The sequence below is a fragment of the Pristiophorus japonicus genome, chromosome 13, assembly GCF_044704955.1.
Source record: "Pristiophorus japonicus isolate sPriJap1 chromosome 13, sPriJap1.hap1, whole genome shotgun sequence".
Taxonomy (NCBI): domain Eukaryota; kingdom Metazoa; phylum Chordata; class Chondrichthyes; family Pristiophoridae; genus Pristiophorus; species Pristiophorus japonicus.
The window spans coordinates 191,372,880-191,390,171 of NC_091989.1; the positions used below are offsets into that span (position 1 = coordinate 191,372,880).

A 17,292-nucleotide genomic window follows, 5' to 3' on the forward strand; every position below is an offset into this window, starting at 1 on the left:
TATAATAACACACTGTGTATTACTGGGTATAACACTCTGTATATATTATATAATAACTAACCGTGTGTTACTGGGTATAACACTCTATATATATTATATAATAACACACTGTGTGTTACTGGGTATAACACTCCTGTATATATTATATAATAACACACCCTGTGTTACTGGGTATAACACTCCTGTATTTATTATATAATAACACACTGTGTGTTACTGGGTATAACACTCCTGTATATATTAAATAATAACACACCGTGTGTTACTGGATATAACACTCCTGTATATATTATATAATAACACACCATGTGTTACTGGGTATAACACTCCTGTATGTATTATATAACAACACTCCTGTATATATTATACAGTAACACACTGTGTGCTACTGGGTGTAACACTCTGTATATATTATATAATAACACACCGTGTATTACTGGGTATAACACTCTGTATATATTATATAATAACACACCGTGTGTTACTGGGTGTAACACTCCTGTATATACTATATAATAACACTCCTGTATATATTATATAATAACACACCGTGTGTTACTGGGTATAATACTTCTGTATATATTATATAATAACACTCCTGTATATATTATATAATAACACACCATGTGTTACTGGGTATAACACTCTGTATATATTAAATAATAACACACTGTGTGTTACTGGGTATAACACTCTGTATATATTATATAATAACACACTGTGTATTACTGGGTATAACACTCCTGTATATATTATATAATAACACACTGTGTGTTACTGGGTATAACACTCCTGTATATATTATAAAATAACACACTGTGTATTACTGGGTATAACACTCTGTATATATTATATAATAACACACCGTGTGTTTCTGGGTATAACACTCTGTATATATTAAATAATAACACACTGTGTGTTACTGGGTATAACACTCTGTGTATATTATATAATAACACACCGTGTGTTACTGGGTATAACACTCCTGTATATATTATATAAAACACACCGTGTATTACTGGGTATAACACTCTGTATATATTGTATAATAACACTCCTGTATATATTATGTAATAACACACCGTGTGTTACTGGGTATAACACTTCTGTATATATTATATAATAACACTCCTGTATATATTATATAATAACACACTGTGTGTTACTGGGTGTAACACTCTGTATATATTAAATAATAACACACTGTGTATTACTGGGTGTAACACTCTGTATATATTATATCATAACACACCGTGTGTTACTGGGTATAACACTCCTGTATATATTATATAATAACACACTGTGTAATACTTGATATAACACTCTGTATATATTATATAATAACACACCGTGTGTTACTGGGTATAACACTCCTGTATATATTATATAATAACACTCCTGTATATATTATATAATAACACACTGTATTACTGGGTATAACACTCTGTATATATTATAAAATAACACACAGTGTATTACTGGGTATAACACTCTGTATATATTATATAATAACACACCGTGTGCTTCTGGGTATAACACTCTGTATATATTATATAATAACACACTGTGTATTACTGGGTATAACACTCTGTATATATTATATAATAACTAACCGTGTGTTACTGGGTATAACACTCTATATATATTATATAATAACACACTGTGTGTTACTGGGTATAACACTCCTGTATATATTATATAATAACACACCCTGTGTTACTGGGTATAACACTCCTGTATTTATTATATAATAACACACTGTGTGTTACTGGGTATAACACTCCTGTATATATTAAATAATAACACACCGTGTGTTACTGGATATAACACTCCTGTATATATTATATAATAACACACCATGTGTTACTGGGTATAACACTCCTGTATGTATTATATAATAACACTCCTGTATATATTATATGGTAACACACTGTGTGCTACTAGGTGTAACACTCTGTATATATTATATAATAACACACTGTGTGTTACTGGGTATAACACTCTGTATATATTATATAATAACACACCGTGTGTTACTGGGTGTAACACTCTTGTATATACTATATAATAACACTCCTGTATATATTATATAATAACACACCGTGTGTTACTGGGTATAATACTTCTGTATATATTATTTAATAACACTCCTGTATATATTATATAATAACACACCGTGTGTTACAGGGTATAACACTCTGTATATATTAAATAATAACACACTGTGTGTTACTGGGTATAACACTCTGTATATATTATATAATAACACACTGTGTATTACTGGGTATAACACTGCTGTATATATTACATAATAACACACTGTATATTACTGGGTATAACACTCCTGTATATATTATATAATAACACACTGTGTGTCACTGGGTATAACACTCCTGTATATATTATAAAATAACACACTGTGTATTACTGGGTATAACACTCTGTATATATTATATAATAACACACCGTGTGTTTCTGGGTATAACACTCTGTATATATTAAATAATAACACACTGTGTGTTACTGGGTATAATACTCCTGTATATATTATATAATAACACAATGTGTGTTACAGGGTATAACACTCCTGTATATATTATATAATAACACACTGTGTGTTGCTGGGTATAACACTCCTGTATATATTAAATAATAACACACCGTGTGTTACTGGGTATAACACTCTGTATATATTGTATAATAACACTCCTGTATATATTATGTAATAACACACCATGTGTTACTGGGTATAACACTTCTGTATATATTATATAATAACACTCCTGTATATATTATATAATAACACACTGTGTGTTACTGGGTGTAACACTCTGTATATATTAAATAATAACACACCGTGTGTTACTGGGTATAACACTCCTGTATATATTATATAATAACACACCCTGTATTGCTGGATATAACACTCCTGTATATATTATATAATAACACACCATGTGTTACTGGGTATAACACTCCTGTATGTATTATATAATAACACTCCTGTATATATTATATAGTAACACACTGTGTGCTACTGGGTGTAACACTCTGTATATATTATATAATAACACACCGTGTGTTACTGGGTGTAACACTCCTGTATATACTATATAATAACACTCCTGTATATATTATATAATAACACACCGTGTGTTACTGGGTATAATACTTCTGTATATATTATATAATAACACTCCTGTATATATTATATAATAACACACCATGTGTTACTGGGTATAACACTCCTGTATGTATTATATAATAACACTCTTGTATATATTATATAGTAACACACTGTGTGCTACTGGGTGTAACACTCTGTATATATTATATAATAACACACCGTGTGTTACTGGGTGTAACACTCCTGTATATACTATATAATAACACTCCTGTATATATTATATAATAACACACCGTGTGTTACTGGGTATAATACTTCTGTATATATTATATAATAACACTCCTGTATATATTATATAATAGCACACCGTGTGTTACTGGGTATAACACTCTGTATATATTATATAATTACACACCGTGTGTTACTGGGTATAACACTCCTGTATATATTATATAATAACACACTGTGTATTACTGGGTATAACACTCTGTATATATTATATAATAACACACCGTGTGTTACTGGGTGTAACACTCCTGTATGTATTATATAATAACACACTGTGTATTACTGGGTATAACACTCTGTATATATTATATAATAACACACCGTGTGTTTCTGGGTATAACACTCTGTATATATTAAATAATAACACACTGTGTGTTACTGGGTATAACACTCCTGTATATATTATATAATAACACACTGTGTATTACTGGGTATAACACTCTGTATATATTATATAATAACTAACCGTGTGTTACTGGGTATAACACTCTATATATATTATATAATAACACACTGTGTGTTACTGGGTATAACACTCCTGTATATATTATATAATAACACACCCTGTGTTACTGGGTATAACACTCCTGTATTTATTATATAATAACACACTGTGTGTTACTGGGTATAACACTCCTGTATATATTAAATAATAACACACCGTGTGTTACTGGATATAACACTCCTGTATATATTATATAATAACACACCATGTGTTACTGGGTATAACACTCCTGTATGTATTATATAACAACACTCCTGTATATATTATATAATAACACACCGTGTGTTACTGGGTGTAACACTCTGTATATATTATATAATAACACACTGTGTGTTACTGGGTATAACACTCTGTATATATTATATAATAACACACTGTGTATTACTGGGTATAACACTGCTGTATATATTACATAATAACACACTGTGTATTACTGGGTATAACACTCCTGTATATATTATATAATAACACACTGTGTGTCACTGGGTATAACACTCCTGTATATATTATAAAATAACACACTGTGTATTACTGGGTATAACACTCTGTATATATTATATAATAACACACCGTGTGTTTCTGGGTATAACACTCTGTATATATTAAATAATAACACACTGTGTGTTACTGGGTATAATACTCCTGTATATATTATATAATAACACAATGTGTGTTACTGGGTATAACACTCCTGTATATATTATATAATAACACACTGTGTGTTGCTGGGTATAACACTCCTGTATATATTAAATAATAACACACCGTGTGTTAATGGGTATAACACTCCTGTATATATTATATAATAACACACCGTGTATTACTGGGTATAACACTCTGTATATATTGTATAATAACACTCCTTTATATATTATGTAATAACACACTGTGTGCTACTGGGTGTAACACTCTGTATATATTATATAATAACACACTGTGTGTTACTGGGTATAACACTCTGTATATTTAATATAATAACACACCGTGTGTTACTGGGTGTAACACTCCTGTATATGCTATATAATAACACTCCTGTATATATTATATAATAACACACCGTGTGTTACTGGGTATAATACTTCTGTATATATTATATAATAACACTCCTGTATATATTATATAATAACACACCATGTGTTACTGGGTATAACACTCCTGTATGTATTATATAATAACACTCCTGTATATATTATATAGTAACACACTGTGTGCTACTGGGTGTAACACTCTGTATATATTATATAATAACACACCGTGTGTTACTGGGTGTAACACTCCTGTATATACTATATAATAACACTCCTGTATATATTATATAATAACACACCGTGTGTTACTGGGTATAATACTTCTGTATATATTATATAATAACACTCCTGTATATATTATATAATAACACACCGTGTGTTACTGGGTATAACACTCTGTATATATTAAATAATAACACACTGTGTGTTACTGGGTATAACACTCTGTATATATTATATAATTACACACCGTGTGTTACTGGGTATAACACTCCTGTATATATTATATAATAACACACTGTGTATTACTGGATATAACACTCTGTATATATTATATAATTACACACCGTGTTTTACTGGGTATAACACTCCTGTATATATTATATAATAACACACTGTGTATTACTGGGTATAACACTCTGTATATATTATATAATAACACACCGTGTATTACTGGGTATAACACTCTATATATATTATATAATAACACACTGTGTGCTACTGGGTGTAACACTCTTTATATATTATATAATTACACATCGTGTATTACTGGGTATAACACTCTATATATATTATATAATAACACACTGTGTGCTACTGGGTGTAACACTCTGTATATATTAAATAATAACACACCGTGTGTTACTGGATATAACACTCCTGTATATATTATATAATAACACACCATGTGTTACTGGGTATAACACTCCTGTATGTATTATATAATAACACTCCTGTATATATTATATAATAACACACTGTGTGCTACTGGGTGTAACACTCTGTATATATTATATAATAACACACTGTGTGTTACTGGGTATAACACTCCTGTATTTATTATATAATAACGCACTGTGTGTTACTGGGTATAACACTCCTGTATATATTATATAATAACACTCCTGTATATATTATATAATAACACACTGTGTGTTACTGGGTATAACACTCTGTATATATTATATAATAACACACTGTGTGTTACTGGGTATAACACTCCTGTATATATTATATAATAACACTCCTGTATATATTTTATAATAACACACTGTGTGTTACTGGGTATAACACTCTGTATATATTATATAATAACACACCTTGTGTTACTGGGTATAACACTCTGTATATATTATATAATAACACACTATGTGTTACTGGGTATAACACTCCTGTATATATTATATAATAACACATAGAAACATAGAAACATAGAAAATAGGTGCAGGAGTAGGCCATTCGGCCCTTCTGGCCTGCACCGCCATTCAATGAGTTCATGGCTGAACATGCAACCTCAGTACCCCATTCCTGCTTTCTCACCATACCCCTTGATTCCCCTAGTAGTAAGGACTTCATCTAACTCCTTTTTGAATATATTTAGTGAATTGGCCTCAACAACTTTCTGTGGTAGAGAATTCCACAGGTTCACCACTCTCTGGGTGAAGAAATTCCTCCTCATCTCGGTCCTAAATGGCTTCCCCCTTATCCTTAGACTGTGTCCCCTGGTTCTGGACTTCCCCAACATTGGGAACATTCTTCCTGCATCTAACCTGTCTAACCCCGTCAGAATTTTAAACGTTTCTATGAGGTCCCCTCTCATTCTTCTGAACTCCAGTGAATACAAGCCCAGTTGATCCAGTCTTTCTTGATAGGTCAGTCCCGCCATCCCGGGAATCAGTCTGGTGAACCTTCGCTGCACTCCCTCAATAGCAAGAATGTCCTTCCTCAGGTTAGGAGACCAAAACTGTACACAATACTCCAGGTGTGGCCTCACCAAGGCCCTGTACAATTGTAGCAACACCTCCCTGCCCTTGTACTCAAATCCCCTCGCTATGAAGGCCAACATGCCATTTGCTTTCTTAACCGCCTGCTGTACCTGCATGCCAACCTTCAATGACTGATGTACCATGACACCCAGGTCTCTTTGCGCCTGCCCTTTTCCTAATCTGTCACCATTCAGATAATAGTCTGTCTCTCTGTTTTTACCACCAAAGTGGATAACCTCACATTTATCCACATTATACTTCATCTGCCATGCATTTGCCCACTCACCTAACCTATCCAAGTCGCTCTGCAGCCTCATAGAATCCTCCTTGCAGCTCACACTGCCACCCAACTTAGTGTCATCCGCAAATTTGGAGATACTACATTTAATCCCCTCGTCTAAATCATTAATGTACAGTGTAAACAGCTGGGGCCCCAGCACAGAACCTTGCGGTACCCCACTAGTCACTGCCTGCCATTCTGAAAAGTCCCCATTTACTCCTACTCTTTGCTTCTTGTCTGACAACCAGTTCTCAATCCATGTCAGCACACTACCCCCAATCCCATGTGCTCTAACTTTGCACATCAATCTCTTGTGTGGGACCTTGTCGAAAGCCTTCTGAAAGTCCAAATATACCACATCAACTGGTTCTCCCTTGTCCACTCTACTGGAAACATCCTCAAAAAATTCCAGAAGATTTGTCAAGCATGATTTCCCTTTCACAAATCCATGCTGACTTGGACCTATCATATTACCTCTTTCAAAATGCACTGCGATGACATCCTTAATAATTGATTCCATCATTTTACCCACTACCGATGTCAGGCTGACCGGTCTATAATTCCCTGTTTTCTCTCTCCCTCCTTTTTTAAAAAGTGGGGTTACATTGGCTACCCTCCACTCCATAGGAACTGATCCAGAGTCAATGGAATGTTGGAAAATGACTGTCAATGCATCCACTATTTCCAAGGCCACCTCCTTAAGTACTCTGGGATGCAGTCCATCAGGCCCTGGGGATTTATCGGCCTTCAATCCCATCAATTTCCCCAACACAATTTCCCGACTAATAAGGATTTCCCTCAGTTCCTCCTCCTTACTAGACCCTCCGACCCCTTTTATATCCGGAAGGTTGTTTGTGTCCTCCTCAGTGAATACCGAACCAAAGTACTTGTTCAATTGGTCCGCCATTTCTTTGTTCCCCGTTATGACTTCCCCTGATTCTGACTGCAGGGGACCTACGTTTGTCTTTACTAACCTTTTTCTCTTTACATATCTATGGAAACTTTTGCAATCCGTCTTAATGTTCCCTGCAAGCTTCTTCTCGTACTCCATTTTCCCTGCCCTAATCAAACCCTTTGTCCTCCTCTGCTGAGTTCTAAATTTCTCCCAGTCCCCGGGTTCTCTGCTATTTCTGGCCAATTTGTATGCCACTTCCTTGGCTTTAATGCTATCCCTGATTTCCCTTGATAGCCACGGTTGAGCCACCTTCCCTTTTTTATTTTTACGACAGACAGGAATGTACAATTGTTGTAGTTCATCCATGCGGTCTCTAAATGTCTGCCATTGCCCATCCACAGTCAACCCCTTCAGTATCATTCGCCAATCTATCCTAGCCAATTCACGCCTCATACCTTCAAAGTTACCCTTCTTTAAGTTCTGGACCATGGTCTCTGAATTAACTGTTTCATTCTCCATCCTAATGCAGAATTCCACCATATTATGGTCACTCTTCCCCAAGGGGCCTCGCACAATGAGATTGCTAATTAATCCTCTCTCATTACACAACACCCAGTCTAAGATGGCCTCCCCCCTAGTTGGTTCCTCGACATATTGGTCTAAAAAACCATCCCTTATGCACTCCAGGAAATCCTCCTCTACCGTATTGCTTCCAGTTTGGTTAACCCAATCTATGTGCATATTAAAGTCACCCATTATAACTGCTGCACCTTTATTGCACGCACCCCTAATTTCATGTTTGATGCCCTCCCCAACATCACTACTACTGTTTGGAGGTCTGTACACAACGCCCACTAACGTTTTTTGTCCTTTGGTATTCTGCTGCTCTACCCATATAGATTCCACATCATCCAAGCTAATGTCCTTCCGAACTATTGCCTTAATTTGCTCCTTAACCAGCAATGCTACCCCACCTCCTTTTCCTTTTATTCTATCTTTCCTGAATGTTGAATACCCCTGTGTATTACTGGGTATAACACTCCTGTATATATTACATAATAACACACTGTGTATTACTGGGTATAACACTCCTGTATATATTATATAATAACACACCGTGTGTTTCTGGGTATAACACTCTGTATATATTAAATAATAACACACTGTGTGTTACTGGGTATAACACTCTGTGTATATTATATAATAACACACTGTGTGTTACTGGGTATAATACTCCTGTATATATTATATAATAACACAATGTGTGTTACTGGGTATAACACTCCTGTATATATTATATAATAACACACTGTGTGTTACTGGGTATAACACTCCTGTATATATTATATAATAACACACCGTGTGTTACTGGGTATAACACTCCTATATATATTATATGATAACACACCGTGTATTACTGGGTATAACACTCTGTATATATTATATAATAACACTCCTGTATATATTATGTAATAACACACCGTGTGTTACTGGGTATAACACTTCTGTATATATTATATAATAACACTCCTGTATATATTATATAATAACACACTGTGTGTTACTGGGTGTAACACTCTGTATATATTAAATAATAACACACTGTGTATTACTGGGTGTAACACTCTGTATATATTATATCATAACACACCGTGTGTTACTGCGTATAACACTCCTGTATATATTATATAATAACACACTGTGTAATACTGGATATAACACTCTGTATATATTATATAATAACACTCCGTGTGTTACTGGGTATAACACTCCTGTATATATTATATAACAACACTCCTGTCTATATCATATAATAACACACTGTGTATTACTGGGTATAACACTCTGTATATATTATATAATAACACACCGTGTGTTTCTGGGTATAACACTCTGTATATATTAAGTAATAACAAATTGTGTGTTACTGGGTATAACACTCCTGTATATATTATATAATAACACACTGTGTATTACTGGGTATAACACGCTGTATATATTATATAATAACTAACCGTGTGTTACTGGGTATAACACTCTATATATATTATATAATAACACACTGTGTGTTACTGGGTATAACACTCCTGTATTTATTATATAATAACACACTGTGTGTTACTGGGTATAACACTCCTGTATATATTAAATAATAACACACCGTGTGTTACTGGATATAACACTCCTGTATGTATTATATAATAACACTCTTGTATATATTATATAGTAACACACTGTGTGCTACTGGGTGTAACACTCTGTATATATTATATAATAACACTCCGTGTGTTACTGGGTGTAACACTCCTGTATATACTATATAATAACACTCCTGTATATATTATATAATAACACACCGTGTGTTACTGGGTATAATACTTCTGTATATATTATATAATAACACTCCTGTATATATTATATAATAATACACTGTGTGTTACTGGGTATAACACTCTGTATATATTAAATAATAACACACTGTGTGTTACTGGGTATAACACTCTGTATATATTATATAATTACACACCGTGTGTTACTGGGTATAACAATCCTGTATATATTATATAATAACACACTGTGTATTACTGGATATAACACTCTGTATATATTATATAATTACACACCGTGTGTTACTGGGTATAACACTCCTGTATATATTATATAATAACACACTGTGTATTACTGGGTATAACACTCTGTATATATTATATAATAACACACTGTGTGCTACTGGGTGTAACACTCTGTATATATTATATAATTACACACCATATGTTACTGGGTATAACACTCTGTATATATATATAATAACACACTGTGTGTTACTGGGTATAACACTCCTGTATATATTATATAATAACACACTGTGTGTTACTGGGTGTAACACTCCTGTATTTATTATATAATAACACACTGTGTATTACTGGGTATAACACTCTGTATATTTTATATAATAACACACTGTTTGTTTCTGGGTATAACACTCCTGTATATATTATATAATAACACTCCTGTATATATTTTATAATAACACACTGTGTGTTACTGGGTATAACACTCTGTATATATTATATAATAACACACCGTGTGTTACTGGGTATAACACTCCTGTATATATTATATAATAACACTCCTGTATATATTATACAATAACACACTGTGTATTACTGGGTATAACACTCTGTATATATTATATAATAACACACCGTGTGTTACTGGGTATAACACTCTGTATATATTATATAATAACACACTATGTGTTACTGGGTATAACACTCCTGTATATAGTACATAATAACACACTGTGTATTACTGGGTATAACACTCCTGTATATATTATATAATAACACTCCTGTATATATTATATAATAACACACTGTGTGTTACTGTGTATAACACTCCTGTATATATTATATAATAACACACTGTGTATTACTGGGTATAACACTCTGTATATATTATATAATAACACACCGTGTTACTGGGTGTAACACTCCTGTATGTATTATATAATAACACACTATGTATTACTGGGTGTAACACTCTGTATATATTATATAATAACACACCGTGTGTTACTGGGTGTAACACTCCTGTATATATTATATAATAACACTCCTGTATATATTATATAATAACACACTGTGTGTTACTAGGTGTAACACTCCTGTATATATTTTATAATAACACACTGTGTGGTACTGGGTATAACACTCTGTATATATTATATAATAACACACCATATGTTACTGGGTGTAACACTCCAGTATATATTATATAATAACACACTGTGTGTTACTGGGTCTAACACTCCTGTATATATTATATAATAACACACTGTGTGTTATTGGGTATAACACACTTCCATTTGCGATTTTAATTTCTTCCAGGTAATCCAGGTGATCTCTGCTATCGATTTGGATGCAATGACTCCGGCCGTCAGATTCTACTTCAGTATAGCGCAGATGGACAGTAACTTCTCCATCAAGGACAACGGCAGTAAGTGAATTCATTAGCGTAAGGCGAAGGAAAAGTTGTGGAATGGTGCTGTGTATCACCAGTGAATGCACGCTGAACACATTCAGCTAAATTCAGCTGGATGATATTTTCATCATCATAGGCTGCCCCTCGAAATCGACAAAGACTTGCTTCCACCCTAAAAGTGAGTTCTCAGGTGGCTGAACAGTCCAATATGGGAACCACGGTCTGTCACAGGTGGGACAGATAGTCGTTGAGGGAAAGGGTGGGTGGGACTGGTTTGCAGTACGCTCCTTCCGCTGCCTGCGCTTGGTTTCTGCATGCTCTCGGCGATGTTGCACTTTATCAGGGAGGCTTTGAGGGTGTTCTTGAAACATTTCCTCTGCCCACCCGGGGCTCGCTTGCTGTGTAGGAGTTCCGAGTAGAGCGCTTGCTTTGGGAGTCTCGTGTCGGGGGCATGCGAACAATGTGACCCACCCAGCGGAGCTGGTCGAGTGTGGTCAGTACTTCGATGATTGGCCTGATTGAGAACGCTAATGTTCGTGTGTCTGTCCTCCCGGGGGATTTGCAGGATCTTGCGGAGACAGCGCTGGTGGTACTTCTCCAGCAACTTGAGGTGTCTACTGTATATGGTCCTCTGAGCCATATATTAATAAAGGGTTTGGCCCATTTAATTTAAGAAGATTAATGCCCTTGTTAATGTAATGAGAAAGGAATTCTATGTAATAACATCTGGTACAGGTGCATTGCCCGCAGAGATTAGCATTGACCTGCCCATAACACAAGGTACAAATTACGACATTGCAAGTCCCTTATTGCACTCAAGGGGTGAGGGACTTGTTATGTACAGATACTGGAGAAGCTGGGATTGTTCTTAGAGCAGAGAAGGTTAAGGGAAGATTTAATAGCGGTGTTCAAAATCATGAGGTGTTTTGATAGAGCAAATAAGGAGAAATTGTTTCCGTTGGCAGAAAGGTCAGTAACCAGAGAACACATTCGGCCATCTAGGCCCCAACCTCTGGAATTCATAAGAACATAAGAATTAGGAGCGGGAGTAGGCCACGTAGTCCCTCGAGCCTGCTCCGCCATTCAATGAGATCATGGCTTATCTTCGACCTCAACTCCACTTTCCCGCCTAATCCTCCTATCCCTCGATTCCCTTGGAGTCCAAAAATCTATACTCAAAGATTGAGCCTCCACAGCCCTCTGGGGCAGAGAATTCCAAAGATTCACCACCCTCTGAGTGAAGAAATTCCTCCTCATCTCAGTCCTAAATGGCCGACCCCTTATCCTGAGACTGTGACCCCTGGTTCTGGACTCCCCAGCCCGGGGGAAACATCCTCCCTGCATCTACCCTGTCAATCCCCCTCAGAATGAGATCAGATCTCATTCTTCTAAGTTATAAAGAGTATTCTACTCAATTTTTCCTCATCGGACAGCCCTCTCATCCCAGGAATCAGTCTGGTGAACCTTATTTCTTTCTCTCTTAACACGCTCCTTAAAACCGGTGCTTTGATCCAGCTTTTAGCTGTCCCTCCTTACATCTCCTTCTTTATCTCGATGTTAATGTTTGTCTGATAATCGCTCCTTTGGAGCACCTTGGGATGTTACACCACATTGAAGACACTCTGTAGGTGCAAGATGGTTGTTGTATAACTTGTCCAACCTGTTCAGGATCATGTGAAGGTATGTCAGAACAAAAGATTTTAATACTCTGTGGCTGCATAAGATTCTGAGGGGGCTTGACAGGTTGGATGCAGAGAGGATGTTTCCCCTCGTGGGGGAATCTAGAACTAGGGGGCATAGTTTCAGAAGTTGGTCGCCCATTTAAAACGGAAATGAGGAGGAATTTCTTCTCTCAGAGGGTTGTAAATCTGTGGAATTCTCTGCCCTGGAGAGCTGTGGATGCTGGGACATTGAATATATTTAAGGTGGAGATAGACAGATTTTTGAGCAATAAGGGAGCGAAAGGTTATGGGGAGCGGGCAGGGAAGTGGAGTTGAGGCCAAGATCAGATCAGCCATGATCTTATTGAATGGCGGAGCAGGCTCGAGGGGCCCTATGGCCTACTCCTGCTCCTATTTCTTATGTTCATAAGTTCTCTTCTTACTACAACAGATTATTGGAGAATATGTTTAAAAGATACATGGGATGCACAAAAGGCACTGAATGATATCTTCACTCCCACACCACGCACTCTGCTGACGAACTGGTCGCCACTCCGATATTCTAATTATCAGCTGACTGCGAGTATCATATAGCAGATCACAGAATCTCTCAGCACAGGAGGAGGCCATTGGGCCCATCGAGCCTGTGCCGGCTCTGTGAAAGAGCGATCCAATCAGTCCCACTTCTCGCTCTTTCCCCACAGCCCGGCAAATTTTTTTCATTTTCAAATATATATCCAATTCCCGTTTGAAAGTTACTATTGAATCTGCTCCCACCGCCCTTTCAGGCAGCGCGTTCCCGATCACAACAACTCGTTGCATAAAAACATTCTCCTCCTCTCCCCCTCTGGTTCCTTTGCCAATTACCTTCAATCTGTGTCCCTCTGGTTACCCACCCTCCTGCCCCTGGAAACAGCTTCTCCTGATTCACTCTATCAAACCCCTCATCATTCTGAACACCTCGATCAAATCTTCCCCTTAACCTTCTCTGCTCCAAGGAGAACAACCCCAGCTTCTCCAGTCTCCCCACGGAGCTGAAGGGAGAACCAGTGGATGTGGTGTATTTAGACTTTCAAAAGGCTTTTGACAAGGTCCCACACAAGAGATTGGTGTGCAAAATCAAAGCACATGGTATTGGGGGTAATGTACTGACGTGGATAGAGAACTGGTTGGCAGACAGGAAGCAGAGAGTCGGGATAAACGGGTCCTTTTCAGAATGGCAGGCAGTGACTAGTGGGGTACCACAAGGTTCAGCTATTTACAATATACAATAATGATTTAGACAAAGGAATTGAATGTAATATCTCCAAGATTTCAGATGACACTAAGCTGGGTGGCAGTGTGAGCTGTGAGGAGGACGCTAAGAGGCTGCAGGGTGACTTGGACAGGTTAGGTGAGTGGGCAAATGCATGGCAGATGCAGTATAATGTGGATAAATGTGAGGTTATCCACTTTTGTGGCAAAAACAGGAAGGTAGATAATTATCTGAATGGTGACAGATTAGTAAAAGAGGAGGTGCAACGAGACCCGGATGTCATGGTACATCAGTCATTGAAAGTTTGCATACAGGTACAACAGGCGGTGAAGAAGGCAAATGGTATGTTGGCCTTCATAGCAAGAGGATTTGAGTATAGGAGCAGGGAGGTCTTACTACAGTTGTACAGGGCCTTGGTGAGGCCTCACCTGGAATATTGTGTTCAATTTTGGTCTCCTAATCTGAGGAAGGACATTCTTGTTATTGAGGGAGTGCAGCGAAGGTTCACCAGACTGATTGCCAGGATAACAGGACTGGCATATGAAGAAAAACTGGATCGACTAGGCTTATATTTAATATAGAACGATGAGAGGGGATCTCATAGAAACATATAAAATTCTGACGGGATTGGGCAGGTTAGATGCAGGAAGAATGTTCCCGATGTTGGGGAAGTCCAAAACCAAGGGTCACAGTCTAAGGATAAGGGGCAAGCCATTTAGGACCGAGATGAGGAGAAACTTCTTCATCCAGAGAGTGGTGAACCTGTGGAATTCTCTACCACAGAAAGTTGTTGAGGCCAATTCACTAAATATATTCAAAAAGGAGTTAGATACGGCTAAAGGGATCAGGGGCTATGGAGAGAAAGCAGGAATGAGGTACTGAAGTTGCATGATCAGCCATGAACTCATTGAATGGTGGTGCAGGCTCGAAGGGCCGAATGGCCGACTCCTGCACCTACTTTCTATGTTTATATGTTTGTGTGTTTCTATGAAGTCCTTCATCCCTGGAACCACTCTGATAAATCTTCGCGATTGAAAGTGTAGGGGCGGATATTCCAGCCCATTGCGCTCCGTTTTTCGCCTTGGAGAAGCGGCAATGGCAGCGGTGAGGTCTGGCGGGCGGCCTTTTCGGGGACGGTTTTGTGGCGGCGCGGAGCAGCACCGCCCAGCGTACAACGCCCCCTGGTCGCGACACCGGCGCGAGTTTTGGCTCCCACCTGACCCGTCCGCCCCTCAGCGCGCCCCACAGGGAGAGAGAGGGAGAGGGAGAGGGGGAGGGAGAGGGGGAGAGAGGGGGAGAGAGAGGGGGAGGGAGAGAGAGGGAGAGAGAGGGAGAGAGCCGTCCTCAGGTAAATGTGAGTGTTCCTTATTTTTTATTTTTTGGCGATTTATGCCGTGGGCAATGTTTTGGGAATGTTTTGGGAGTTTTTTTCTCTCGCAGGCGTCTCTGGGAGCGCTCCCGGCCCGGCTCTTTAGCTTGGGAGTTTCCCATCCTAACGCCCCAGAGAGGTGTACAACGCCTCCCTCAGTGCTGCACCCCACACTCAGGGCCCAGCTGCCCAACGTTACTGACTGAGGCGCAAACTGTTCCCGCCCCACCGCCATTACCGCCGAAAATTCAGCCCCACCGCAGAGGTGAGAGAAGCCTTGTTGTAAGATGGTCAAATGTTGCCATGTCGTAGAATGGTGGAGCACCGCCCGTTCATCCTTTGTTTCTTGTTGTTTCTTCCTCACTCTCCCCCCTCCCTCCCCCTCTCCCTCCCCCTCTCCCCCTCTCCCTCTCCTCCTCCCCCTCTCCCTCTCTCTCCTCCCCCTCTCCCTCCCTCCCCCCTCCTCACTCTCTCCCCTCTCCTCTCTCTCCCTCTCTCTCTCTCCCCCTCCCTCCCCCTCTCCCTCTCTCTCCCTCTCCTCTCTCTCCCTCCCCTCTCCCGCCCCCCTCCTCCTCTCTCTCCTCTCCCTCTCTCTCCTCCCCCTCTCCCCCTCTCCCTCTCTCTCCCCCTCTCCCTCTCTCTCTCCCCCCCTCCCCCCTCTCTCCCTCCCCCCTCTCCCCCTCTCCCTACCCCTCCCCCTCTCTCCCCCTCTCCCTCTCCCTCTCTCCCTCCCCTCTCCCTCTCTCTCCCCTCTCCTCCCCCTCTCCCTCTCTCTCCCTCCCCCTCTCTCTCCCCTCTCCCTCCCCCTCTCTCTCCCTCTCCCTCTCCCTCCCCCTCCCCCTCTCTCTCCCTCTCTCTCTCTCCCTCCCCCCCTCTCTCTCTCCCCCCCTCCCACTCTCCCTCTCCCTCCCCCTC

General features: G+C 38.6%; 1 protein-coding gene across 2 annotated transcripts in view; it reads left to right on the forward strand.

Moving 5' to 3' along the window:
• LOC139278991 (cadherin-5-like) overlaps window positions 1-17,292 on the forward strand; it is a 101,519-nt gene that overhangs the window by 79,371 nt on the left and 4,856 nt on the right. For both annotated transcript variants that reach the window (XM_070898291.1, XM_070898292.1), the window contains exon 10: window positions 11,999-12,107. In XM_070898291.1, the coding sequence (XP_070754392.1) occupies window positions 11,999-12,107 (109 nt within the window). The remainder of the gene's footprint in view (window positions 1-11,998; window positions 12,108-17,292) is intronic.